Source organism: Canariomyces notabilis (genome assembly GCF_033297395.1).
Source record: "Canariomyces notabilis strain CBS 508.74 unplaced genomic scaffold N656scaffold_17, whole genome shotgun sequence".
Taxonomy (NCBI): Eukaryota; Fungi; Ascomycota; class Sordariomycetes; order Sordariales; family Chaetomiaceae; genus Canariomyces; species Canariomyces notabilis.
The window spans coordinates 551,199-573,984 of record NW_027041839.1 but is presented as its reverse complement, the minus strand read 5'-3'; the positions used below and the strand labels follow the sequence as shown (position 1 = coordinate 573,984).

Sequence of the window (22,786 nt, the reverse complement as noted above, 5' to 3'; positions counted from 1 at the left end):
GGGAAGCAGCTGACGTAAATATGCATAGTATCTACAAAGCGGTACCCAACTGATCTGCAGTATCAACTGAAATAGCTGGTACCGCGTGTTGATATTCATTGGATTAGTACTTGAGTTGGATCTCCTTACATAGGCACACCTAACCAAATGGTATAAATATCATGATATCTCATAGGGATCCGGTAATATCAAAGGCCGCCCCAAGGCCCTCACCTCTTGAATTAAGTAGAGAGTAGCCAAAAGGACGCTATCATCCTAGGTTCGTCTCATTTTCCCCAGTAATATTGCCTCCCAGCAGGCACAACTGAAGGGCATCCACACAACCTCGGCGCTTCAACGAGAGCGAGCTGTCACAGCATCAGCTGCCCGCCTTCTTTTTACACGGCCGATTTCGTTCGTTTCGTGACACAGTGTTTCGCGCAGTCGAGTTTGCCGTGCTAGGGGTCAGGTCAGCGCGATTATTCAAATAGTCTCAGAGTCAAGGCAGGAGGATCTTACATGATGATTGAAGCGGCACTACTTATCTTCATGAATTCTTGCCTTAGTAGCCCCATTCATCCTCGGGATAGGGCAAAGTCCAGACGCACTAGGTATTCAGTGGCCAGACTGAAGCGGATCCCTGAGAGCGTCGGGAGAGAGTAGGACGGAGCACGGAGTACAGCTCTTCGCCTCCGTTGCTCAACGCAACCCGAAGATCGAACAACCAGGGAGTTCTCAGGACAAAGTCAGAAACCTGGAGTAAGACGCCATAGTTGCCAGCAGAGCCATCCCTGAGGCCTGTGATGGTAGCTCAAGCCTCGGGGATGCCCGCTCTGGATTGGAATTGGCCCAGAAGCACGGCGCCATTCGACGCGTTCCGCCGCCGCTTCCACTTGGGTATCATCCAGTCTTCATCTCCGGCGACGCCAGCTCCTCTTGCCAAAGCAGTAGCGAGGAGAAACACCAAGCCCATAAGATCAGCCTCCCACCTTGGAGCAAGTGTGGCTCCGATCTGGAGAGCTACGCCCCCGAGCAGTAACAGGCCGAACCATGCCATCCCGATATACCACCCTTTTGTCCGAACGGTCTGGATATCGAGGGCGCAGAGTCGCTCTACGACAGACAAGCGCAGTTTGCAAGAGCCCCGGTCCGGAACAAAGACTGAGCCGTGAAGGGAGCCGAACTGGATTTTGACCTTTGGGTCTGTGCCGTATCTTGATCGCGCCTCGTTTCCTGGGTCCAAGTGCAAGGTCTGGCCATGTTCAGACTCGGTTTGTCGGTCTTTTTCGTCCGGAGAGGTAATCTCTGTTGTGACGCAAGTTTTAGAAGATTCGACTCGGATACTGTTGGATGCCAACGCCTCATCTTTGAGCGAAGCGAGACGTGACTTTATATGCTCGGGGATTTTCTTCACAACCAGCTTAACCCGCGGATTACCGCCCATCATTAGCAGCCCCGTAGCGCCAACAGCCCAACTTAGGAGCGAGACTATCTTGACCATGAACGGTCGCGCCGCCTCGCCAAACAGGTTTGTATTCATGAGTGACCACCAGGCGGCAACCGTAAGGCCGACAACCAGGATGCTGGCGACAACTAGACCATATGCAAGGCGGACAAAGACACTCCCGAGCCCGCCGGATAAATCAAAGTCGGCAGGCAGTACAACGTCGATATAGTTTTCGAGCGAGTCGTCGACCGCCAGGCCCGCACCCACCATCAGAACACTCAGCATTTGCAACCGCGCGCCTTCAGCAATGCTGTAATGTGTATCTCCGTCTGGCGCCAAGATTTCAGCCATGAAGGCGTGTCCGCCTCGGCTGCCGTCGACGAGTTTGGTTGGTCGTTGAACGGTAAAGGAATCACCTAGGGTGTTCCAAGGTCCGCCCGGTGGCACACCTTCCATGGGGGAGCGCAGACGGTCCGTGGCGAGCACCTCGAGCCGGTTTCGGATGGTGCAGGCAAAGTAGGCGTACAGAAGCGGCGAGGCACAATCGACGCCGAAGCACTTGGCCCACTTGTCGTTGCCCCATTGCACAGCGCGCTGGACGATCTAGAAGATAGCGGCGAAAGGGTCAGAACTGCCTCGCTTCCGGTCACACACGATACGAAAAGTAGTGTAACATCACAGTCGGGAGTGAAGAACGCCAGTAGGGTACGTGCCTGCCACCCTCCTCGCGGCTGAAGGCCGATCAGCATGCAGCCAGTTGGAGATCCGTTCCACCACTGTGGTTGACAGTTCGCCAGCCCCGAATCGCTAACCACCATGGCGATGAGGTCGACTCCGGATAGGCCGAGACTAGATTGCCAAGATTCGGGCGCCGTTTCGGCGGCTGAAGTCGCGGCGTCGGCACTCATGATGGCGCAAGTTTAGCGTTGTATGATGTACATACAGTACCGGCCACAGTGAAGATCAAATGACTAGTCACCACATCGCTGGTTGCAGCGGTATGCCTTGCTAGAGTAACGTAGGACAGTGGGCATGAGTGGTGGTGAGGCATACCTGGGTACCCTAAGCCGGCGATTGCTTCAATTTTAAACTTGCGGAAAGTCCTGAGGCTCAACACCAAAGGCTCGTTGATGAGGGTTAGACTGGCCAATAACGGCTTCTGAATTGAGCACATGTCTGTTATACCTGTGTCTTTAGGTGGCTTGAGCAATTTCACTTTTCAGAGCCTCGTCAGCGCGTTTACCAGACGGGCGTCGCGAACCGAGAACTTGCGTCTCGATTAGGGGTTAGCTTTCAGCTCCAAGAATACTTTCCTGTGGCACAGACACCCAGAAGCGCATTTGGCCAATGAAGTTGAGTTGATGTCCGCATTTGCCCAATAAAGTTTGCTTGATGTCCGGGCCGGGGCGCCGGGTGTCGGGCCCGTACCCGACTTCAACAGGACCTGGACTTTGCCTATAAGGCAGACTGGGGTAGATGAGTCGCGTGGTTCAAGTTTGTACACTAGGTTGAGGGAGTGGACCTCAGACACGTGACCTAGGGTATGCCAGGAGGAAGGCACAAGGCTGGATCCATCGCTCCTGTAATTCTAGGAAGCTACACCTCAACCAACAGTTCCAGTCGTCTCCGAAGTGAATAAGTGACAGAGCATTGGGTTTCGAGAAGCCAGAATCTGCCATCACGCGAAATGTTGCGAAGCTGTTCAGGGGTCTTGAACCCTGCGGTCTCGGCATTCGCGCTAGGTAATTATAGGCGCACAATCTGCTGGACTTCACGCGTTGCTCGGCGTGATGATCTTCCGCCCACAGATTGGCCTCGTAGAGAGCCTAGGTAAGCAACTGAACAAGACGACTCCAAGTTGACCAGGCAAGCAGCGCTGACCATCGAGTTATAGTCGTCAATTGTCCTCGCTTACTGTGTAGAGCCGAGATTAGATTGTTTTGGAACGTTCAGAGTGGCAATCCATCATTCAGAGTACGAATATTGACGATCAGAAAAGAATTGAGAAATGGGTGCCTTGAACCCTCCACACTCCGCTTCCGAAGACCGGAAAGTGCGAATTGTGTGCATCTCCGATACGCACAACGATGACTGCACTGGGAGCTTGCCGGACGGGGACGTGCTCATTCATTCCGGTGACATGACTGATTTTGGGACCATGGAGGAGTTGCAAGCCGCCTACGACTGGATATCGACTCTTCCACACAAAGTGAAGATTATTGTAGCTGGTATGATGCCATCTTCCCTTTTCCTGTCTGCACCAGTGCTATCTAGGTAGTTAACATAGCGACACAGGCAACCACGACATGGCCTTGGACGAGAAGCACAAGGATTTCTTGCCCTCGGCCCTCGCAGTCTTCAAGTCCGAGGCTGCCAGGGCAGCCGGGATCCACTACCTCGACCGTCAAGTGGAGGAAATCCAGCTCCTGCCGGATTCTTCCAGCAACACTGCCGTCCCAGTTTACGCCAACCCCTGCCAGCCCGAGTTCCTCGGCAAGCCCTATGCCTTCATCTACGCACCCCACCCGTCACCGCAGGCTGCTGAGGCATGGGCAGGTGCACCCTCGACCCCGTCGTCCGTCCCGATCTGGGTGACCCACTGCCCGCCGCTCGGCCGCCTCGACTGGATTCCCATCCCGCCGCTGACGGGATGCCCAGTGCTGGCCGAGGCGGTCGCGCGGGCGCGGCCGGCGCTGTCCGTGTTCGGACATTACCACATCAGCCACGGCGTCGAACTGGTCACGTGGCATGACGAGACGGACAAGGTTGCAAAGGCCGAGAAGCTCGTGAGCGACGGCGCCCCGGCTCACCTAGATTTCACCAAGCCCGAGCTGCGGTTCGAGCCGGGGCGCAAGACCATCTTTGTGAACGCCGCCTGGATGACGCTGGCAAAACCCCGCACGGAGGAAAGATACCAGCCTATTGTGCTAGACTTGCCGCTTGATTTGCTGGTTTGACGGGGCAAGCCGCCGCAACCAGGATACCGAGGGCAATTGCGAAAATTGCTCTTACCAGGTTATCCGTTCAAGCTCCCCTGGCAGCTACAGGCCAAGAGGCGGGTTACTACAGTGTGTCCACGACCACTCCCATGGACTGTTAGTATCCGGGGATGGTTGATGGATTTTTACTAAACCAATGGACTACCTAACTTAGGGCGGGGTGGAATCATCAACACCCGATTCCCATATACATCGATCGACCTACCAAGAAGACAGCAACTCAGGGCGGACATAGGATGCGTGTGAAGAGGAGATTTCAACAGCATACAATTGGAACTACTGCTTGGTGTGGTAACCACTCTCTGAGAGGCACAATTAGCACACGGGATTCTCGGGGATTTTCTCTTCTAATGCTGTCTTCAATGTCTTGGTACTACTGAAAGGCATTGAAGATCTTCAACGTTCAACACACGGGAAGTTCGGGAAATTTTGACAGCTAGCAATCAAGGCGCTGCGCCCGGTTTCGATCCGTTCCTCCCGCACGGAAGCGGTGCGCAGTTCAATCGTTCTTCAATCAAGGTTCACGCCGATCTACCTTACCAGACTGACACCTGAGTGACCTGAGTAGGTATCTATACGTATACCTCTACCCTAACGAAATCGTTCTTTACTGCCAGTGCCATCTGCACTGGGCTACTCCTCGAGCGTGTTTTAGAGAGTCAACGGAACTCTTGAGAGGATTGGACGAATAGAATAGCCCAGCAGTCTCACCTGACACTATTTACCCGCCCATGTTGGGCGTTGCTGCATTCTAGACGTCCTGAATCCTCCGTCTGTCACAAACTTTCGCGGTGAGCCACTGGTACCAAGGAGCGATAGCGCGAGTCATGGCAAGGCGCATCTACCTGACCTAGCGTCTAACTGTCAGTGCATGACCGAGTGAATCTCGGAACATTAGATTTTCGTCAAAGCGCGCGCCTTGGGATATCACGGGCCTGCAACAGGAACCTTGACACGCCAAGCTCCCTTTCCGGGCGATGATCCTCTCCCCATCAAGGCGTTTACCAAACAGTGCAACACGCTGCCCCTGACGTTCAGGAGGATGAAACTGTGCCCGTTCGGGAAAACTGGGTCCTTGGCAGCACCGAGTAAGAGTTCAACCGTTAGTTTTGCCTGTCCATTGCCATCATGCATCGCCGATCAGAAGATGAATGCCAACATCTTTGGCGCCTTCCCCTTGGGGAATTTCTCTTTCTCTCTTGCTCTTCTCCTCAGCCTCGAAGATGACTGGCATCTACATAGCAGCCATTTGCACACTTGGCAAAAGGCTCCTATCATTTTAATATTGCTTAATCGTTTTGCTTCTCCTTTTCGCTTCTTGAAAGTTGAATGATGCTGGTCATCCGCGTCCTCTTGTTGCAGGTCGCGCTGGCGACGGCACAGCTGTTGGATTTGAATCTGGGAGTTGGAGGGGCCGACGCCGCGAGCACTCCGGCTGCCGACGACGCGGGTACATCCGAGACAACCGCGCCGGAAACACCGGGCGGGTTACTCGACCCTTTGCTCGATCCGATTATTGGGCCTACAGGGCTTCTAGGCGGTGAGGATGGGGTGCCACCACCTCCTGCTTCGGGAGAAACCCAAGCGCCGCCGGCTACTGCCTCTCCGGGGCCGGTTCCGGACCCACTAGTACTGATCTCGGCGGAGCCGGCGGTGGAGACAACCGTGCCGGAGGTGCAAATCCCTGACCCAACCCCTGTCACTGAACCAGCTCCGCCCCCGCCGGCCACGGCAGCCCCAAGTCCGGAGCAACCGCCCCCGGTGGTGCAGCCACCACCCCCGCCGCCTCCACCGCCACCTCCGCCAGTGGTTACAGCACCGATCCCGAACGAGCCACCACTAGCCACTCCCCCGGTGGTAGAAGTACCGGCTCCCGAACAACCATCACCTGTCGAGCAGCCCGCACCACCTCCGCCTCCCCCGGTAGTAGTAGCTACGGAACCTCCAATCGCAGAAGCATCCCTCGCACCGCCGCCACTCGCAGACGGAGGGTCCATAACCGCCCCTCCCCCGGTGGTGTCGGTGTCAGTGGCCTCCAGCCCCTTACCGGAGCAAGCGCAAGACCAAGCAACCGCTTCCCCATCCCCAATCATTAGCCTCACCACAGTAGGCGGCTCCATCGTTATGTCAGTCTTTGTCCCGCCGGCCCCAACCGCCGCCAACGCGGCCATCCAGGCGGGTGGGACCGCAATCCCCAATGCCAACCCCGTCGCCGTCCAAAACCCCAACCCGGCCTTGGGCGGCAGCGAAAACACTAGCCCCTTCACTCAGCCGGTCTCCTCAGGCGACGATGACACCTCCATTACGGACCCCTCTGATAACCTAGATACAAGTAGTAACCCCGGCAGCAGCGCGACTCCAGCCGCTGTGGCAAGCGATGCTGACCAGGACCTCCCGATGGGCACAAAGATTGGAATCGGAGTGGGCGTCGGGGCCGGGTCAATTGCGGTGCTGGCGTGCATTACCTGGCTGCTGTGGCGAAGGCGGATGCGGGGGCGGCAACCCTGGCGTTCTTCCCGCTTAGCCGACGCGGAGGAGCCCCCACCGGCCATGTCGGCGGTCGGGGGCTTGCAGGAGCGGCAAAAGATGGAGTTTGAGAGCGAGCACGACGTCGAGTTTGACCTGGGCGGCGTGCTGCGCGGGGCGAGTTTGCGGTCTCGCGAAGCGGCCGCGGCGCGGAAAAGGGGGAGTGGTGGGTCTGGATCTTCTGGGAGTGGGAGTGTTACAGTGGCTGGGTCGGAGGGGGGTCATTGGAATGGGAATGGGGAGGGGGATGGGAGCTGGAAGGGGAAAGCGGGTGGCGGTTACTACGGGTTTGAGAAAGGGGCTGTTGTTGACCGTGACTCGGATGGGACCAGGGGCAGGAAGGAGGTTGAGGGCAGCAACCCTATGCCGGCTGAGTTGGCGGGTGATGATCGCCTGCCTGCTTTTGCGAGTCCTAGTCAAACTCCGGGACTGGCGATGTAATGGGCTTGACTGTGGTATGGAGGGGTGCTGGCAGCGATGGAGACACGGTTGTCAAAAAGTATAGGGGGATTTAAATGCCTAGGTACATCGTGAAGGACGCGTTGGAAAACGTGGGTTGCCGGTCTGGGCTAGAAGGAACTAAAGTTGGGGGTTGGGCGAAAAAGGTTGTAGGAAAGGTGGTTTACACAACTTTGATGATTTTGGCTTTTTCAAGCTGAGGTTTAAGGCTTGTTACCTATGAATTCGTATCTCGTTATAATCATAGCAAAGAAAGGATCGTCGTGAAATGACTCTTACATGTCAAATCATCATGATTTCGACTTGCGATTGGCGTTGTGCTAGTGGTCCTTCAACTGTTACAGGTAGACAGCAGTCTGGTGTATGGCATGGCTGTCGAGCTGCACCTAATTGTCAACAGACTACTAGTATAAGGGTAAAGCAGCCCTCGAGAGTGCACTGCCTGTATACAGAAAGCAGGATTTCAAAGTACCATAATGGAACAGCAGCTGTGGCTGTTTAGACAAAGGACTTGGTTTCAGCAACACGCCGGACAGCGTGTGACAATGCCCCCTCGTCCATAGCACAAAGGATACTGGCGACATAGAGTAGGTCAGGCTCTTTGTTGCCATTACAACTAGGAGTGCAATACCCGCCTCTAAAACAGATACCGTTGCAAATGACGGGACAATATCGATATCACCATATATAACAGGCTTGCAATCTCTCATCTTCCTACTTGACTCCAGGAATTCTCCGTTGCATAAGACTTGACCATCAAGTTAAGAGAACCCAAGAATAATTACTCTCGATTTTGTCGCAGACACTAAGTCTAACCTCCAACATGCCTGCGCGTGCTTGGTGGGAGAAGGAGCCTGAGATCAACTTGGAGGGATGGGAAGAGGTAAGTGCCAGTGGTGATTTTGGTGTCGGGTCGCTACCAAGCGCCGAAAGCAACACCTTGGTATCTCCTTCCGAAAGCAACACCTTAGTGGAATCACTGGAATCTCCCTCTTTTGATGCTTCTTCTCCCGATGCTCTTCTATCAGCACTTCCCTCCAAGTTAGGGGATGCCGAGACGCATCTGATATACACTAGCCGGGCTATTGGCGACTATCTTTGGCTTGCGAGCATGGACGCCCAGCATTACGGTGACGTGCTCAGCTCAGGCCGCACAACAATTCACGGCCTCATGGGCAAGACCCTGAAGAGCATGCTAGAGATCGACCGGATGATGGAACTAGTCAGGAAGGGGTACAATCACTTTGGAGAGGAAGCCGGCGACCTTGGCGGGCGCATAGAGCTGATCGAGAACTGCATCACCGACTTGTCGGAGCAGTGGATTCAGCTGGCCGTCTTGTGGGACTCTGTCGTGGCCGCTGGCCCGAGATTGTTTCAAGACTTCTTAACTCACGGAGAGGCTGTCGATATCGCCGCCCGCCTTCACCGCGGTATTGGTATTTCTATCAGCGACTGTACGCATGTCAGGGGACCCAATGACGAGTTTGACTGAGGTCCTGTCATTTCACTGGAGCAGTGAGCCGACCATGCAGGAGTCTGATCTATCTTAGGCTCAGGCCCAGACGGGCGAATTAGATAGGTAGGTACTGTACCGTTAACCATAAACATACCGACACATCCCGCCGTAAGTTATTTCAGAATCCACCAGAGCACACTTTCATAACTTGAATTTGGAGTGCCTGTGCACACCTAAGTTACCACGTCAGGCAGCTACTGCTAGTATTTAGATCAGCGCATTGATTTGTATGGAATGAAAGGTCAGCCCGAGGAGGCGGGAAGTCACTTCACCAGAGCGTAAATGTAGGTAGGGACTTGGGCAAGGAGACCAGGTGTTGCCTCAATGCCTAGTAGTCACTGCAGTCCAGGAGCGACGTGGCTTGTTCACTCTGCCCTCGTCACATAGAACACTCTACTAGTAGTTTACCTACCCACCTAAGCTATCTTCACCATTTTTGAAGATCTATTCTGTTCGGGATTATCAAGCGTGAACAGGAGCCGTGTCACAGTTTCCCATGCCCAGTGCCGCGAAGAGTTCTGGAGAGTCTGAGAGATTTTGCGTGCCGTGTCTTGTAGCCCTGCCCTACCTTCCGTGTATTTAAGGGCCAGCTCCGGCAGTCAGAATGTCAGATTGCGGCGAATAGGTACGCGATCTTGACTTCTACCCCCGATACACCTTATTACTACTTCACTGCTAACCTTGAATGATGGCTAACGCTCAGACACCGGCCCAACCGGAGCAAGAGCATCTCGATACTAGCAAGCTGCAGGCGCTGGCAGAAGCAGCATGCGAAGCCCCTCGACTTCCCGAGGCCCAGGCAGACGGCTTGCTGCTTCTGCTGCAGGCGGCCAAGATGATAGAGAATGATCATGAGGCAGAACAGCTGGCGAAGGACTTCGAGGAGCTTGAGCTGCGCGCAAAGGACGCTCCAGGAAATTGCGACAAGGAACGGACCGCACTGGCAGAACAGCTGGCGAAAGACTTCGAGAAGCTTAAGCTGCGGGCAAAGGAAACTCTAGGAAATTGCGACAAGAAATGGATCGCAGAACAGCTCGCGAAAGACTTCGAGAAGCTTATGCTACGGTCAAAGAAAATCTCGAAGTCTGGCCGAGCCAAGGGCAGGAGACTGTCTGCTCGTTCTCCTAAGTCCAGGGTGACTTCTCGATCCCCTCCTGATCCGGGGACCACTCCCGCGGCAGAGCAAACTGGGAACCCCGATGATGTGTATGATGCTGACGATGAGATGGTGACAGGATGAGAGAGGAGTGGTAACAGCATGGGAACCAGGACTTGGAATCATGAGGGCGCATCATGGCATCATGGCCATCCGCCCCTACCATGCAGATTTCCGAGTACTGCCCCTTTGATGATTGGAAGACACATCTTGCATTGAACCTCTGGCCCAGGGGTTCATGAGCAAGGTCATGGAACAGAGTAGGACCTTGGGTCCCTTAGTGGAGTATCAGATAGACCCTGAGATAACTGGCGATATCTTACCTGCCTTATGAATAAGAATTCGTCCCCAGACCTCCTTTGAACCTTCCTCGGTGATATAACACGACTAGCACGTAGCCCAATGCACGATCCATGCCAGGCGCTTCGACTTTCTTCAATTGGAAGTAGCTATCGAATTTCATTGGCCTATTCCATGGCCTGCAGCAGTGCTTTCCCCTCCTCAAGTCAGTGATAAGAAGCACAGCCCGCATCGACCACATCAAAACAGCACCGTTGTTCAGTCTCCGACTAAATATCCATTTCCTGGAAAAGATCCCACTCCCACCAGCAGGAAACATGGACGAGCGCGCCAAAATCCCCGTCTCACTGCCCAGCGAAAACCCAACCCAAAGCTACTGGCAAGACCCTCCCGACCCAATCGCCGATCTGCGGACCACCGAGCAACTCCCCTCGACGGCCGACACAGTCATCATAGGCAGCGGCATAACCGGCGCTGCCGTGGCATGGGGTCTGTTGCAGCACAGTGAACCCGGACCCAACCCGGACGGACTCGGAGCGTCCATTGTCATGCTCGAGGCCCGACAAGCCTGTTCGGGCGCCACGGGCCGAAACGGTAGGTACTCATTTTACCTTCTTTACCCAGTACTACTTAGGATCTTTCGGCCTAAACCTGACCACAATTCCCTCTTTCTCTTTTGTTCAAAAAGGCGGCCATACCAAAGCGGCCTCCTACCGCTCCTTCCCGGCGCACGCTTCAACCCTGGGCGTCCCCGCAGCCGCTCAAATCGCGCAGCTGGAGCTGTCCAACATCCTCGCGGTGCACGCCTTCGCCCGTGAGCATGGAATACCATGCGACCTAGAGGCATGCAACACGGTCGACATCATCTACGACGAAGGCGACTGGGCCCACGCCTGCGCCGCGGTGGAGGCCATGCGCGCCGCCCTGCCCCCCGGTCACCCAGCGGCCGAGTACACGCTGTACTCGGCAGAACAGGCCCGCGCGCGATTCCATGTCCATGACACTCACTTTGGCAGCAAGGAGGAGAAAGTCTGCGGCGCGGTCGAGTACTTCGCCGGAAGCCTGTCGGCGTACCGGTTTTGTGTTGGTGTGTTGCGGATGTGTTTGGACTGGGGGATGAACTTGCAGACCGGGACGCCCGTGGTGGGGTTGTCGAGGGATGTTACTGCTACTGCTAGTACTACTGATGTGGTTGGGGGTGATGGTGGTGACGGGGTTGGGGCTATGTGGACGGTGCATACACCGAGGGGCGCCATCAGGGCCCGGCGGGTAGTGCTGGCCACGAACGGGTACACGGCGCGGATCGTGCCGCGCTTCCAAGGGGTTCTTGTCCCCTTGCGAGGCCAGATCACGGCACAACGCCCCGGGACGGCCATGCCCAATGGGGGGTGCTTGCCGACGACATATAGCTTCTGCTACAAGAAGGGGTATGAGTACATGATCACCCGCCCGCAAGGTTCGCGGTTTGCAGGCGATGTTATTATCGGAGGCGGCCTGGCGCGGGAGCCGGACGAAGGGTTGCTGGAGTTTGGCACTACAGATGATACTGCGGTCAACGAAAGGATTAGTCGATACTTGAGGGAGGCAACACCTAGGTATTTTGGGAGCGATTGGGGGGACGACGACCCCGCGGGAAGGGTGAGAAGCGAGTGGACTGGTATCATGGGATTTAGTCCGGATGGGTTTCCCTTCGTCGGGGAAGTACCCGGCGAGAAGGGCCTGTGGGCGAGCTGCGGTTTTCAGGGGCACGGGATGGTGCTATGTTGGATGTGCGCGCGAGCTCTCGTGGAGATGGTGGAGGGTCGGGATAATGAGCAGCTCAGGGACTGGTTCCCTGATACGTATCGAATAACGGAGACGAGGTTGGCAAAGAAGTTCGAGGGTCGGCTGCATTAAGGCGATGGAAAGCGTAGTGAATGGACTCTGGAGGGCTCCCAAATCTTGTCGTATAGTGCCTCGGGAGTGCCATGGATGAAATGAACTGTCCTTCTATGTTTCTCCCCTTCGGGCCCCTCCGCATGAAATTTGCGCTCCTAGCGCATTCCCTCGTTATTTCATTTTCGAAGTGGCCTTGCTGCTACAGTGCTACCTGCTGAAAAATTAGTAGTTAGGACTGAATTTTCCAGGAATATATTTTCGGCACTTGGGAAAGGGTCTTGCGAAGGCCCTTGAGATATAGGGCTTCCATCCTTGGGTATAACGGGTTTGGAAAGCGGACATCGGCCCAGATATCGTACCATGTGGCATGTAACATAACTGCTGACTCCTACGCTTCTTGGCGCCCTTATCATGTGCAGCCAGCTGCATGCGGTTGATCCAAGACGAATAGTGGTGGGGCGCCAGTAAAAACATGTGGGCTGCGTTGGACAGCGAAGATGCTTGATGACCTTGCTTCCAGGATTTGGGAGTTCCATTGCGATGGGAAGTTCTGGCTCTTGGCGGACTAAGAAAATGAGATTTGTGAGCAGGGGATCTCTTAAATATGAGTTGCTTTACGACAGGAGATGGTCACATTGGATGCGAGACCTACTACTCCCTTCTGATTCCTCCTGCTGCGCCTGCAGAGTGAGCGGTTTTCACCTGAACATATGGATGATCATAAATGTTAAGAAAGGAGGTTGTCTCGCTCGTCTGAACGCGCTGCGGTCATTCCGGCAATCGGACCGTGGCCCACCAATTGCGAACGGCACTTCTCCTTGGCAAGCGGAGGCGCCCGGACTGCTGGGACTCAAGTCTTCACCGCCATCCAGGACCCCTGCTTGGTCGGATAGCGTGCTGGTACTTGGCGACTTCCGCGGGGCATCGCCTCCGGGCTACGCTTAATTAGCCCAAAGCCGACGCTCGCCTCTCACTTGGGTTATCTCGTTAGACGTTACTTGCTCTATGCGCTCGTGTTGTCAAGATTCACGTCGTGAATTCTGGAGGCACTTAATTAGTCCGGGCGATGAAGCGACGAGGATGAGGGGTGATGGTTTTATTACTTGTGTCGTGTCCGCGAATCCAGTCCCGCCAGTTAGGTTCAGGGCCCACTGCGTGGACACCATTCGGCACACGCTTCCCCTCCCGCCTTGGACCCAAGCGGCAGGTCCCATCATTCCGACACTGGGATTCGCTGGGATTGGTCATTTGCTGCTCCCTGGGGAACCGAAGCCTGGGCCCCGCAGTGTCCCAGCGGACGCACATTCCAACACCCTGGCTCGCTCCCCTCCCGTGGTCCAAGAATAATTTCTGCTTTTAGACCACCCTTCCCAGACCCTCGGGAACCCGACAATTTGCGTTGTCGTCCCCCCTTCTCGTCACCATCCAAGCAAGTCCGACGCAGCTTTCCGCCAAGTACATCCCTTGATCTATCGCCCTATGGATTGCCCGGAAGAAGCAGCAAACATGGATTCAGACGAGCATATAACATCACCGGCTCCCGGTGGCCAATCTGTCGCCTCCTCGCTGTCAAGTCACATTGCAGTGGGGTTTGGGCTGACCCCCGAGGAGGAACTCTACGCCGCCGCCGAAGCCATGCGCGCAGCGAGATCAAGATCTTTCAACCTCGCTCCGTCCGAGTCGGAGCAAAGTATCCAGAGCGGGAGCACCAATACCGAAGATAACGCGCCTTTCGTCTTCGACCAGGACATGTCCAAGTATCCGGCATCAATGACAAGTTCGATCCGAGAGCACGTCTACGAGGGCGGGGTCCGCTACCACGCCTACAAATCGGGAAAGTATGCGCTGCCGAACGACGAGGTGGAGCAGGAGCGCGACGACATGAAGCATGCCATGTGCTTATTGCTGACCCAGGGCGCATACTTTTATGCGCCCGTTGGCCCGGTGTTGGAGGCTGGTGGCGAGGTGCTCGATTTAGGTGGGTGGTAGTCGTACCATATCCTTGGATATGTTGTTATCTTCGCCTGAGTCCTTGTCTCGGGGGCCTATGAACCCACCGGGACATGCTAGCTTGTCCGATTGCGCGTACATTGCACCACAGAAGGGAGGCTGACCGTAACGGATGACCCAACAGGTACTGGGACGGGAATATGGCCCATTGAGCGTGAGTGATATGAACTTGCTTCCCCCCCGGAATCTTCCTTGAGAACGGCATTGGTACTGGAGGATGACCCCCCAATGGGGCGATTCGTGATGAGGGAGGTGCTCGTTAGTACGGCAGTGCCGATCTCTTGCGCCCGCTCCTGAAGGGGCGATCCGTGTTGCGTTGCTTGACACCCGGAACAACGGTGTTCTTCATGCCAGCCATGAGGCCTTTGCCATTGCGGCCAGAGTGCTACCGGGTGGACGGCGTCTGGGAGAATATAGCGGCAGGGAAGCTTACCATGGTGTTGATGACATGCAGTTGGCGATAAATATCCAAACACGACATTTACCGGCATCGACCTTTCACCAATACAACCAAACTTCGTCCCCGAAAACGTCCACTTTTTCGTCGACGATTTTGAGGAAGAATGGGTAGATCCCGAGAACAAGTACGACTTCATTCATATACGGCACACATTATGGGCGATTCGGGATTTGAAGACTCTCCTAGGGAGAGTCATGCGGTAGGTGAGAGGATCCCGCAAGAGTATATTCTCGTTATTGACTTGAAGACAGTCATCTCAAACCAGGGGGCTATGTGGAATTCCAGGAGCTTTGCTTCAATCTCAGGAGTGACGACGACTCACTTACACCGGAAACACCATATGCATTCCGAGATTACATCAATTACATGGGAGCCGGAATGCGCATGTATGGCGGAGACATCTACGCCATCCGCAACCTGCCAGATGTATTGAAAGAAGCTGGATTCGAAGAAGTCCAGGAAAGAACACACAAATGCCCCATTGGCTTGTGGCCCCAGGATAAGCGGCTTCGGCTCTGCGGCTTGTTCTTGCGAACAGCCATTATGGATGGCATAAGAGGCTTCAGCCGTCGGCCGCTCACGGCACTGGGCTGGACCGAGCTGCAGATTGAGATGTTTCTGGTGGATGTGAGGAAGGCCCTCATGAATTCGGATATCCACACATACTTTACCTTCCATCTGGTCCATGGACGGAAACCACTGCAATGATGCGTCGGCGGTGCAGGCCGCTGCCCCTGATGCGCTATCGCTAATCAAGCGGCAACAGACGGGAAGGGACTGGAAAGGGGCGCCGCCTGGCCCGTAGCGGCCTCTTAGGCTGCTGGGTCGGGACGGATGAAGGGCCACCCAAACGACTCGACGGAGAGATGTCAACGGGTGGGAGACAGCGGCAGATAACACCGCTTTCATCATGAAAGCGGAAGGAAAATTGGACCGTCGAGATATATGATCGGCTCCATCGTCCGATCTAATTTTTTTTGGTGCCCAGATGAGACGCCGCGACAATCATGAAACCAACACATGACATGAACGAGATACGATACGACATATACATTTTTTCGGCCCTTGATATCCAGTTGAGGCGGGACGTCGGGCGTATTAAATATGCGTGCAGGGTCAGAGTTAGGCGTCTCTTCACTTCCTTGGCCTCCTCTGCAGGGCAGACACAAAGGATCTAGGATGTCACGACGGACGACGAAAGGTAGATACCCTACGGGACTGGGATTAATGACCAGCTGGGCTGTTGGAGAGCACTGGAGCGCAAGCCGTTCACCAAGTGCTGCCAGTTTGAGGTGTTCGGATCTGCATTCGCTGGACAGTAACTACGACACGAGCGTACTTTAGGACATGAGTGTAATATTGATTGCGGGTGATAAATGTGGTACAATTACTATCCGCATACAGCTAACGCCACCGCTTGCTGCAGTTGCTTGCTAGAGTCTGCATTCGGGCATCATGGTTATGCTCTCCCGCCCAAAAGCAGGACCTCTGCCTACGGCTCTCATATCATGACCGGATCTGCGAGTCATGAGAACTAACTTTTTTACCCATCTTCTGCTTGTTCGCCAGAAGTACGCCTCAAAGTTCCTCCGTGCCAGGGCCAGAAACACTCGTTACTCTGCAAATACGCCATTAGCCACCCCTGCCATCATCCGATGATGATTCCGAATTTCTCTCTCGGTAACACCTAATGAACCCCAGCCCCCTTCCAATGCACCTTCACCCCGCCCCAGCTGTGCCGGTTGTACTCCTCCTGCACCTTCTGGCACGTCTTCAACCCCCAGTCGGTGACGCCAACCATCAGACAACTCTCAAACATGAAAGCACAGCTGCCCTCCCCAACCTTGGCCGGCTTCAGCTCAGCATTCCTCGCGGCTTCGTAGCTGTCGACATCCGGCCCGTGCCCGCTCATGACATTATGCAGGCTCGCGCCCCCAGGGACGAAGCCGCCCTTGCCGCCCTTCTTGGCGTCATAGCCGCCCCTGATCAGGCCCATGAACTCGCTCATTGTGTTCCGGTGGTACCACGGCGGGCGGAAGGTATCCTCGCCGACGAGCCATCTGGGCGGGAAGATGACAAAATCGGCGATGGCCGTGCCGGGGTGGTCCGAGGGCGCCGAGAGCACCGTGAAGATGCTCGGGTCCGGGTGGTCAAACGAGACGGTCCCGATCGTGTTGAACCGGCCCAGGTCGTACTTATACGGGTAGTAGTTCCCGTGCCACGCGACAACATCAAACGGGGTATGCCTCTGGACGGTGCGAAACAGCTTCCCGCCAAACTTGGCCTTGACCACATACTCCCCGCCCCGTTCGGCATCGCCGGCCGTCTCTCCCCACGCGCCGGCGGCATTTTCAAAGCTGGCCACGGGCGCCTGAAAATCCCTCGCGTTGGCCAGCCCGTTGGACCCGATGGGCCCCAGCTCGGGGAGGGTGAAGCGGCCTTGGAAGAGCTCAAGGGCGTAGCCCCGCGCCGGGCCGCTGCCGTCGGGCAGACGCACCTGGTAGCGCACGCCGCGGGGGATGACGCAGATCTCCATGGGGCGGACGAGCAGCCAGCCGAGCTCGGTGCGGATGTCGAGGACGCCCTCCTGCGGCACGATCAGCAGCTCGCCGTCGGCCGAGTAGTAGGCCTCGTTGGCGTCCATGGACCGCCCCGCCGCGTACACGTAGATCCCCAGCCCCTGTTTGAGCGTTGGGTCGCCTGCCCCGGCGAGCAGGTGCAGACCCTGGACGAAATCAGGGAGGTTCTGCTGCTGGTCGGCTTCTGTGCTGCCGCCGGTACTGCTGGCGGTGGCGTGGTCGAAGGGGTCCCAGCGCAGCTGGTTGGGGATGTAGTGAAGCCTTTTCAGCGCCCGCGGTTCGTCGGCAACGGATTCGTTGCCGCTCGGAGGGCACGGCTCAAACGGCGGGTGGGCGCATGACGGCAAGACGCGGTACAGCCAGGTCTGCTTGTTCTCGTGGCGCGGTGCGGTGAAGGCGGTACCGGAGAGCTTCTCGGCGTATAGGCCTAGAGGCGGCTTCTGCGGGGAGTTCTGGCCGACGGGGAGCGCGTTGGGGACTGCTTCGGATCTGTCGGCGGGTTAGTCAAAAACTCCAAGCCTCCAAGGTGCTGGTCCGGCTGTGGTGGATGGGGGGAGAGCGGAGGAGGATAGCATACTCCAGGTAGGAACCGAAGCCATTCTGATATTGGTATTTCTCTGGAAAGTCAAAGTTGCTCACGGGCATGGTTATTGTTGCAGTAAGTAGTTCTAGAGCAAGGCAACAGCTCTCGGCCAGAAGGCGCGGTGCAAGGGTGGTGGGAATTGGAGGGCCACAGGGGAATCGGATGCAAGGGAAAGAGAGCCCCAAGAGACACCTTTGAGGAGTCCATTCTTATAAGTGCGGAGCGCACTGTTTTTGATCGTTGCACCGCTGATTCCACGCTGCCCGCTTGCCGTCATCGCACAAGCAAGTTCACCCGTCCACTCCCCAATTCCGCGATGAATGGCCTGGGGTAGCTGCCGAAGCTAGCCGCCATTATGCGGCCAATTCCTCAACTCGGTCAATGCTGGTCCACCGTCCACCACCACCGAGGTGCACGTGTACACAGATTAACCGTACAGTAGTGTAGAGGGCCAAGAGATCTCTTTCTCATATACCTAGAAAGCCAATGCCCGAAAAGGAGCACATCGTCGGGTTTAGGTTATGAAGTAAGTGGAACCTGCAGGCTGGGTTATGTCCGGACCCACTCCTCGGTCTCGGGATCGTGAGCCGACCGAACCGACCAATTCACCAATCCATATTTCGTATCATCATTTAGTCCGCTTCAGCTTGACCAAGCCCCTGAACGGCGTCATGCGCGTCTCCTTTAAACGCCAACACCATTATGCAAGAGATGGACATATACGCAAGTATGCGACACAGCCAGAAATACGATGGATTGATCAACACGCAGGGAGCTGGTTGCGCGTAGGCATCTACTGGCAGACCGTTTCTACCCCGTCATCGAGATGGCCCATCTACCCCTAGCAAGATTCGACAATAATGATAGATTGCTGGCACAGAAGTTCAAGCTTCGTTGCCCCCTCCTTGGTGCGTTTACATTTGCGAGATCGCTTCCTCCTTAGTCCATGCTAAAAACAAAACGCAGCCAGATGATTGAGAGGAGGGGGTTGCAGAGCGACGTCTCTTCATCACTCTTCCCCACCCTTCTTCTTCTTCTTGCTTGACGGCGCTACGCCGGCATCTTTCTGCAGGTGTACAACCAGCCGAGTCCATGACTCCTCCTTGTCCCACTCGAAGCCCGCCAGGTACGGCAGATCTAGTTCGTCATCGGCCTGGGTGCAGTACAAATGCATCAGCTTGCACTCAGAGCAACTGACAGAGCGTAATAGGAACATACCCTCTTCTTGAATTGTTTGTGGATCGCATCCAGTGCGTCCTTGATGGTGACACCCTTCAGGTTCCGTGCTGTTACCTCCAGCCCTAGAGGGAAGTGCAGGTCAATCTTCTTGACCGGTGGTGTTGTGAGCATTTTCTTCAGGATTTCCTTGTCCTCTATTGTTGTAGGGGACGTGTTGATCTTCCTGCATGCGGTATCAGCTACCTGTCATCGGAGATGCTGGAGGATCATGCCATCATAGGACTCACCACCCCGTCTTTTGCGTCTCCTTGGCAACCTTGAGCTCAATTCCCTGGGCCTCTGCGTGTTGAGTATCCAGTTAGCAGCTGTACGGTGCCCCCAGGACGGTGAGTCATAGGAGGGTACAGCTCTATGGGACATACCGAGATCATTGATGTTCATGACGCCATTGGCGCTTGAGCTAGCCCGTCGGTGCTTGGTCTCCTTGGACTTATCGGCAGGTGCAGTGTCAATGCCTTGGACGGCGGAGTCGACCTTGGTGAGCGGTTCAGACATGTTGGATTGCTTGTTGTGCTGGAGCAGCGAGGATCAGGTGATCGAGTTGTCTCTACAAGAGAAGGCTACTTATGAGCGGCCAGCTCGGCAATCAAGGAGGGCACACGGATTGATGTTATCTTCCTACCTTTGGAGACTGGAGATGGCTGTTGGTCGGAGGAGTGCTGTACGCTTGAGAACGGATGTCGTTGGACAAAGGAGAAAGGGAGGGGAAAAGGAGAGACGAGCGGGGGCAGAGAGGTCTTTTAGGTGAGGGCAGCGCATTGGCCAGAGCTTCTGCACCGTTCCTGCCTCGACTGTTTCGTCAGACCGGGCGGGGTAAAATGTCAGGAGAGATCACGTTGGCTCGTCCACGGGATCGCGTGACGAGTACATCATCATGGAACGGTATGGCAGGGGCACTGCCGCTTGGTCCGAACATGGGTAAGTACCTGGTCCGAGCGTCTTACAGGAAGCGCTAGCCAGCCCAGTCCAAAGGAATCCGGGGTAAATCTGGGGTAACCAGGGTGTTGATCCACAGGGGCACATGTAGCGTCGTGCTCCAAACCAAGCTGTGAGGAGCTATCAAATGCAATTGGAACTGCACTCGGGCTTTTGGTCTCAGTTCACCCATCTCTGCAGCTCCTAGCATTAGTGGTGTTGCTTTGCGACCATAGGAACACAGAGGCGTGGACTTTAGGGTGACAAAACACAAACATGAGTCCGTGCCGAAGCTGTGCCCCTCTGCGGGATCAGTGGAATGAGGTGGGGCATCGTGCTCCTGCCGTACCCGAGAAGTCCCTACCACGTCGCAGCTGTGAGCTGCGACGACACCAAGACAGCCTGAAAGATTCACTCTAATTTGAATGCTCGGCTCTAGGGGGGGTGAGTTAGGGTTGTCTCTCCAGCCTTTCCTCCAAGCCAAAATGACAAACATCACGAATGGCCGAGTTTTTGCTTTCGCCAGGTTAATGCAGCAGTTGCCTTGGCGCCCGAATGGCTGGCATTCGAAGTGATACCGGCAACTGCGATGAAACGAAGAACACCTTGTAACCTGGGACGTTACCAAGCAATTCAGCAAACTGCGTGCTTTCTCATCTCGACTGTGCTCAGGACTGGCGAGGAATCCCTATGAATCCCTTACAGCTTGAAATCACAGATGCTAACCTCATGGATGTTTGACCTGCCTGAATACAGGAGATGTGCTGAGAACCAGCGGCTGCAGGTTGCCGAGAAGCCAAACAATCCGAACGAATCAATTCTTCGGACAGTTAGCATTGAGGTCAATTAGATCTGCGTCGGTCCTACAGCATAGACCTAAGACTACCAGGCGGCAACGACATGAAGGATCGAGTGGCCATACTAGTAGTCCCTTCGAGTACCGTGTTAAGGGCCAGCTTGTCAAGGCAACCTTCGATATCAGTCAAACTCGAGCGGTTCTTTGCTGCCTGATACTGAACCAGGACGATCGTGTGATTGGTGTATGCGACTACACCGAGCTACAAGTGTCATTGCGGCCAGGCATTTGATCATCGAGCATCAAGTCCATGTACCCAATCGTCATTAGCAATGGCCGGGGTGCAGTACCGTGCTCACCACAACGTTGGTATCATCGGCGACCTGCCTGAAGGACCCTGTTGCGGGATCCAGTCCTTGTATGGCTGCGATCCATCAATGAGACGGTATTTGGACATTGCCCCCAGGAAATGCTCAAAGAACTTCCATCCAAGGTTGCCAGCTATCTCCTGGGAGATGCCGGCAGGAACGGATGGCGGCGGTGCGCCGGGAGCGGCTGCGATGACAGACGGCGGCGACGTATGTGCGTCTATCATCTCATTAAGTATCCCATCTATGCATTTCCTCTCCTGATAAGGTGAGTAAATAAACTTCAACCTATGGTCGTAGACGTCCTCCAATACTTTGTCCACGAGGGCGAAGCGGGATACTTTTCCCGTCCAGTGGCTTTGGATTGTCCGCCGGATAATTGGCACAAGGGCACATTCACCTGCATCTAGGCAGGTCAGGCATTCGTCAATGAGTAGGGAAGCTGTACTTCCCGCACGAGACCAGCTACTTAGCTGGGACATCATCGGGACATGTGTGGGAGAGGATTGTGTGAGGTGTTCTGCTGTGAATCGAACTGGGGGCCTCGGTTTGCGGTTTAGGATGTGGGTGGTGACCAGGTAGAATATGACTACCGCTTGACTACTTGATGATACTGCCCGTGGGGGGTGAAAGTAGGAATGGAGACTTCACCTATATGGTACCCTGCCTAGGTACGATACCCAATGCAGTTTGTTACTACTCGCTGTCATCCAGGTGCTTCAAAAGCCTACCATAGCCACCTAACAACAAGTGAACGAAGTTTTGCCAGCGTGTGTTCGAGCATTCGAATACTGGAATCCAGGGCATAATCTGGAGTTTACTCGGAGTAGGTAGTACGAGGTACATGTATATACTTCAATGTTCCACCGGCGGACTGGAAAGGAATATACCTTATCCTCATTGAAATTGTTCATTCATGATACAAGGCCCGGATCATATGATGGAAACCGGACTCTCCACCGCATTACAGCACAGACGTAGGTACCTAGGTAAGCTCTCGGTTTGAAGTCTCAAACGAAAGGGCTCACACCCCGTCCCGTGGCATTGGTCCGTTCGTCACACTGCAACCTCTTGCTCCTGCCAACCGGAGGCAAGAGAAGGATTTAGACCGGTGGCGGACAGCGCAGTTGAAAGGTTCATTGATCAAGGAATGGCTGCAATATGGGTTCCATTTTGTAAGTTCAATCCTGGTCAGCATCCAAACAACGTATTTGGCCCCTTTACCGTACATGTAGCTATACATGTAGAAACGTCCTTCCGGTAAGCCACAAGAAGATCTACGTCGTTGGCCTCGCTGCCTTGCCGTATAAAGAAAGGGGTACGTACAGTAACTGAGTGGTCTTCGAGGTGGCATCGGGGGATGAGTCTCTCTGACCGTGCTGCTGACTGGACCTTAATGGTGACGTTTCTTTTACGTATAGACTGCCACTGGACTCTTGATGAACATGGAGATGCTGTAGAGGAATGACTCAAGACGCAGGTATCAGTTCCGTTTTCCTATCGCTACCTAACCTGAACAACCCTTCTTTTCAGTCGCCTTCCTGGAGATAGCATGTCGTCCAGCGGTTAGTTCCAA

At 55.1% G+C, this 22,786-nt stretch overlaps 11 protein-coding genes across 11 annotated transcripts; 6 read left to right on the top strand and 5 right to left on the bottom strand.

The window, feature by feature from the left end:
- Positions 1-805: 805 nt before the first annotated feature.
- N656DRAFT_676678 (uncharacterized protein) lies at positions 806-2,289 on the bottom strand (the record flags this gene model as incomplete). The annotated part of the gene is made up of 3 exons (XM_064810495.1): positions 806-1,193; positions 1,338-2,029; positions 2,101-2,289. Coding segments are annotated over 3 exons (1,269 nt in total), but the record flags the coding sequence as incomplete, so codon positions are not given.
- Positions 2,290-3,434: 1,145 nt separating this feature from the next.
- On the top strand, positions 3,435-4,383 carry N656DRAFT_713016 (Metallo-dependent phosphatase; the record flags this gene model as incomplete). Its single annotated transcript, XM_064811865.1, has 2 exons — positions 3,435-3,654; positions 3,722-4,383. The coding sequence occupies 2 exons, from the start codon at positions 3,435-3,437 to the stop codon at positions 4,381-4,383; spliced, it is 882 nt and encodes a 293-aa protein (XP_064668584.1).
- Positions 4,384-5,757: 1,374 nt separating this feature from the next.
- Positions 5,758-7,392, top strand: N656DRAFT_769905 (uncharacterized protein; the record flags this gene model as incomplete). The annotated part of the gene is made up of 1 exon (XM_064813736.1): positions 5,758-7,392. The coding sequence occupies one exon, from the start codon at positions 5,758-5,760 to the stop codon at positions 7,390-7,392; it is 1,635 nt and encodes a 544-aa protein (XP_064668583.1).
- Positions 7,393-8,233: 841 nt separating this feature from the next.
- On the top strand, positions 8,234-8,902 carry N656DRAFT_799720 (uncharacterized protein; the record flags this gene model as incomplete). The annotated part of the gene is made up of 1 exon (XM_064817910.1): positions 8,234-8,902. One exon carries the CDS (start codon positions 8,234-8,236, stop codon positions 8,900-8,902), a length of 669 nt encoding a protein of 222 aa, XP_064668582.1.
- A 712-nt stretch (positions 8,903-9,614) lies between these two features.
- On the top strand, positions 9,615-10,166 carry N656DRAFT_809451 (uncharacterized protein; the record flags this gene model as incomplete). The annotated part of the gene is made up of 1 exon (XM_064818361.1): positions 9,615-10,166. The coding sequence occupies one exon, from the start codon at positions 9,615-9,617 to the stop codon at positions 10,164-10,166; it is 552 nt and encodes a 183-aa protein (XP_064668581.1).
- Positions 10,167-10,554: 388 nt separating this feature from the next.
- Positions 10,555-12,380, top strand: N656DRAFT_756738 (FAD dependent oxidoreductase). The gene is made up of 2 exons (XM_064813125.1): positions 10,555-10,976; positions 11,071-12,380. Exons 1-2 carry the CDS (start codon positions 10,700-10,702, stop codon positions 12,276-12,278), a joined length of 1,485 nt encoding a protein of 494 aa, XP_064668580.1. The 5' UTR covers positions 10,555-10,699; the 3' UTR covers positions 12,279-12,380.
- Positions 12,381-13,976: 1,596 nt separating this feature from the next.
- N656DRAFT_697395 (S-adenosyl-L-methionine-dependent methyltransferase) lies at positions 13,977-15,432 on the top strand (the record flags this gene model as incomplete). Its single annotated transcript, XM_064810700.1, has 4 exons — positions 13,977-14,238; positions 14,395-14,424; positions 14,725-14,929; positions 14,982-15,432. Coding segments are annotated over 4 exons (948 nt in total), but the record flags the coding sequence as incomplete, so codon positions are not given.
- Positions 15,433-16,096: 664 nt separating this feature from the next.
- N656DRAFT_735127 (Homogentisate 1,2-dioxygenase) lies at positions 16,097-18,394 on the bottom strand. The gene is made up of 2 exons (XM_064812710.1): positions 17,887-18,394; positions 16,097-17,798 (listed from the first exon to the last, which is right to left on the bottom strand). Exons 1-2 carry the CDS (start codon positions 17,952-17,954, stop codon positions 16,418-16,420), a joined length of 1,449 nt encoding a protein of 482 aa, XP_064668578.1. The 5' UTR covers positions 17,955-18,394; the 3' UTR covers positions 16,097-16,417.
- A 73-nt stretch (positions 18,395-18,467) lies between these two features.
- On the bottom strand, positions 18,468-19,974 carry N656DRAFT_781333 (uncharacterized protein). Its single transcript, XM_064815561.1, has 5 exons — positions 19,754-19,974; positions 19,494-19,678; positions 19,359-19,410; positions 19,111-19,294; positions 18,468-19,045 (listed from the first exon to the last, which is right to left on the bottom strand). The coding sequence occupies exons 2-5, from the start codon at positions 19,624-19,626 to the stop codon at positions 18,902-18,904; spliced, it is 513 nt and encodes a 170-aa protein (XP_064668577.1). The 5' UTR covers positions 19,627-19,678; positions 19,754-19,974; the 3' UTR covers positions 18,468-18,901.
- Positions 19,975-20,022: 48 nt separating this feature from the next.
- N656DRAFT_190615 (uncharacterized protein) lies at positions 20,023-20,927 on the bottom strand. Its single transcript, XM_064808823.1, has one exon. The coding sequence runs from the start codon at positions 20,540-20,542 to the stop codon at positions 20,084-20,086; it is 459 nt and encodes a 152-aa protein (XP_064668576.1). The 5' UTR covers positions 20,543-20,927; the 3' UTR covers positions 20,023-20,083.
- N656DRAFT_190427 (uncharacterized protein) lies at positions 20,870-21,794 on the bottom strand. The gene has a single exon (XM_064808822.1). It carries the CDS (start codon positions 21,693-21,695, stop codon positions 21,198-21,200), a length of 498 nt encoding a protein of 165 aa, XP_064668575.1. The 5' UTR covers positions 21,696-21,794; the 3' UTR covers positions 20,870-21,197.
- Between the last annotated feature and the right edge of the window lie 992 nt (positions 21,795-22,786).

Excerpts from the sequence above, each read along its gene's own strand:
- N656DRAFT_756738 (XM_064813125.1), top strand. The coding sequence starts at position 10,700 with ATGGACGAGCGCGCCAAAATCCCCGTCTCACTGCCCAGCGAAAACCCA. Across the intron at positions 10,977-11,070 it reads GGGCGCCACGGGCCGAAACG|GCGGCCATACCAAAGCGGCC; the intron begins GTAGGTACTCAT and ends TTGTTCAAAAAG.
- N656DRAFT_735127 (XM_064812710.1), bottom strand. The coding sequence starts at position 17,954 with ATGCCCGTGAGCAACTTTGACTTTCCAGAGAAATACCAATATCAGAAT. Across the intron at positions 17,799-17,886 it reads GGCTTCGGTTCCTACCTGGA|ATCCGAAGCAGTCCCCAACG; the intron begins GTATGCTATCCT and ends ACCCGCCGACAG.
- N656DRAFT_781333 (XM_064815561.1), bottom strand. The coding sequence starts at position 19,626 with ATGTCTGAACCGCTCACCAAGGTCGACTCCGCCGTCCAAGGCATTGAC. Across the intron at positions 19,411-19,493 it reads CATGAACATCAATGATCTCG|AGGCCCAGGGAATTGAGCTC; the intron begins GTATGTCCCATA and ends CTCAACACGCAG. Across the intron at positions 19,295-19,358 it reads GAGACGCAAAAGACGGGGTG|GAAGATCAACACGTCCCCTA; the intron begins GTGAGTCCTATG and ends TACCGCATGCAG.
- N656DRAFT_190615 (XM_064808823.1), bottom strand. The coding sequence starts at position 20,542 with ATGTTTGTCATTTTGGCTTGGAGGAAAGGCTGGAGAGACAACCCTAAC.
- N656DRAFT_190427 (XM_064808822.1), bottom strand. The coding sequence starts at position 21,695 with ATGATGTCCCAGCTAAGTAGCTGGTCTCGTGCGGGAAGTACAGCTTCC.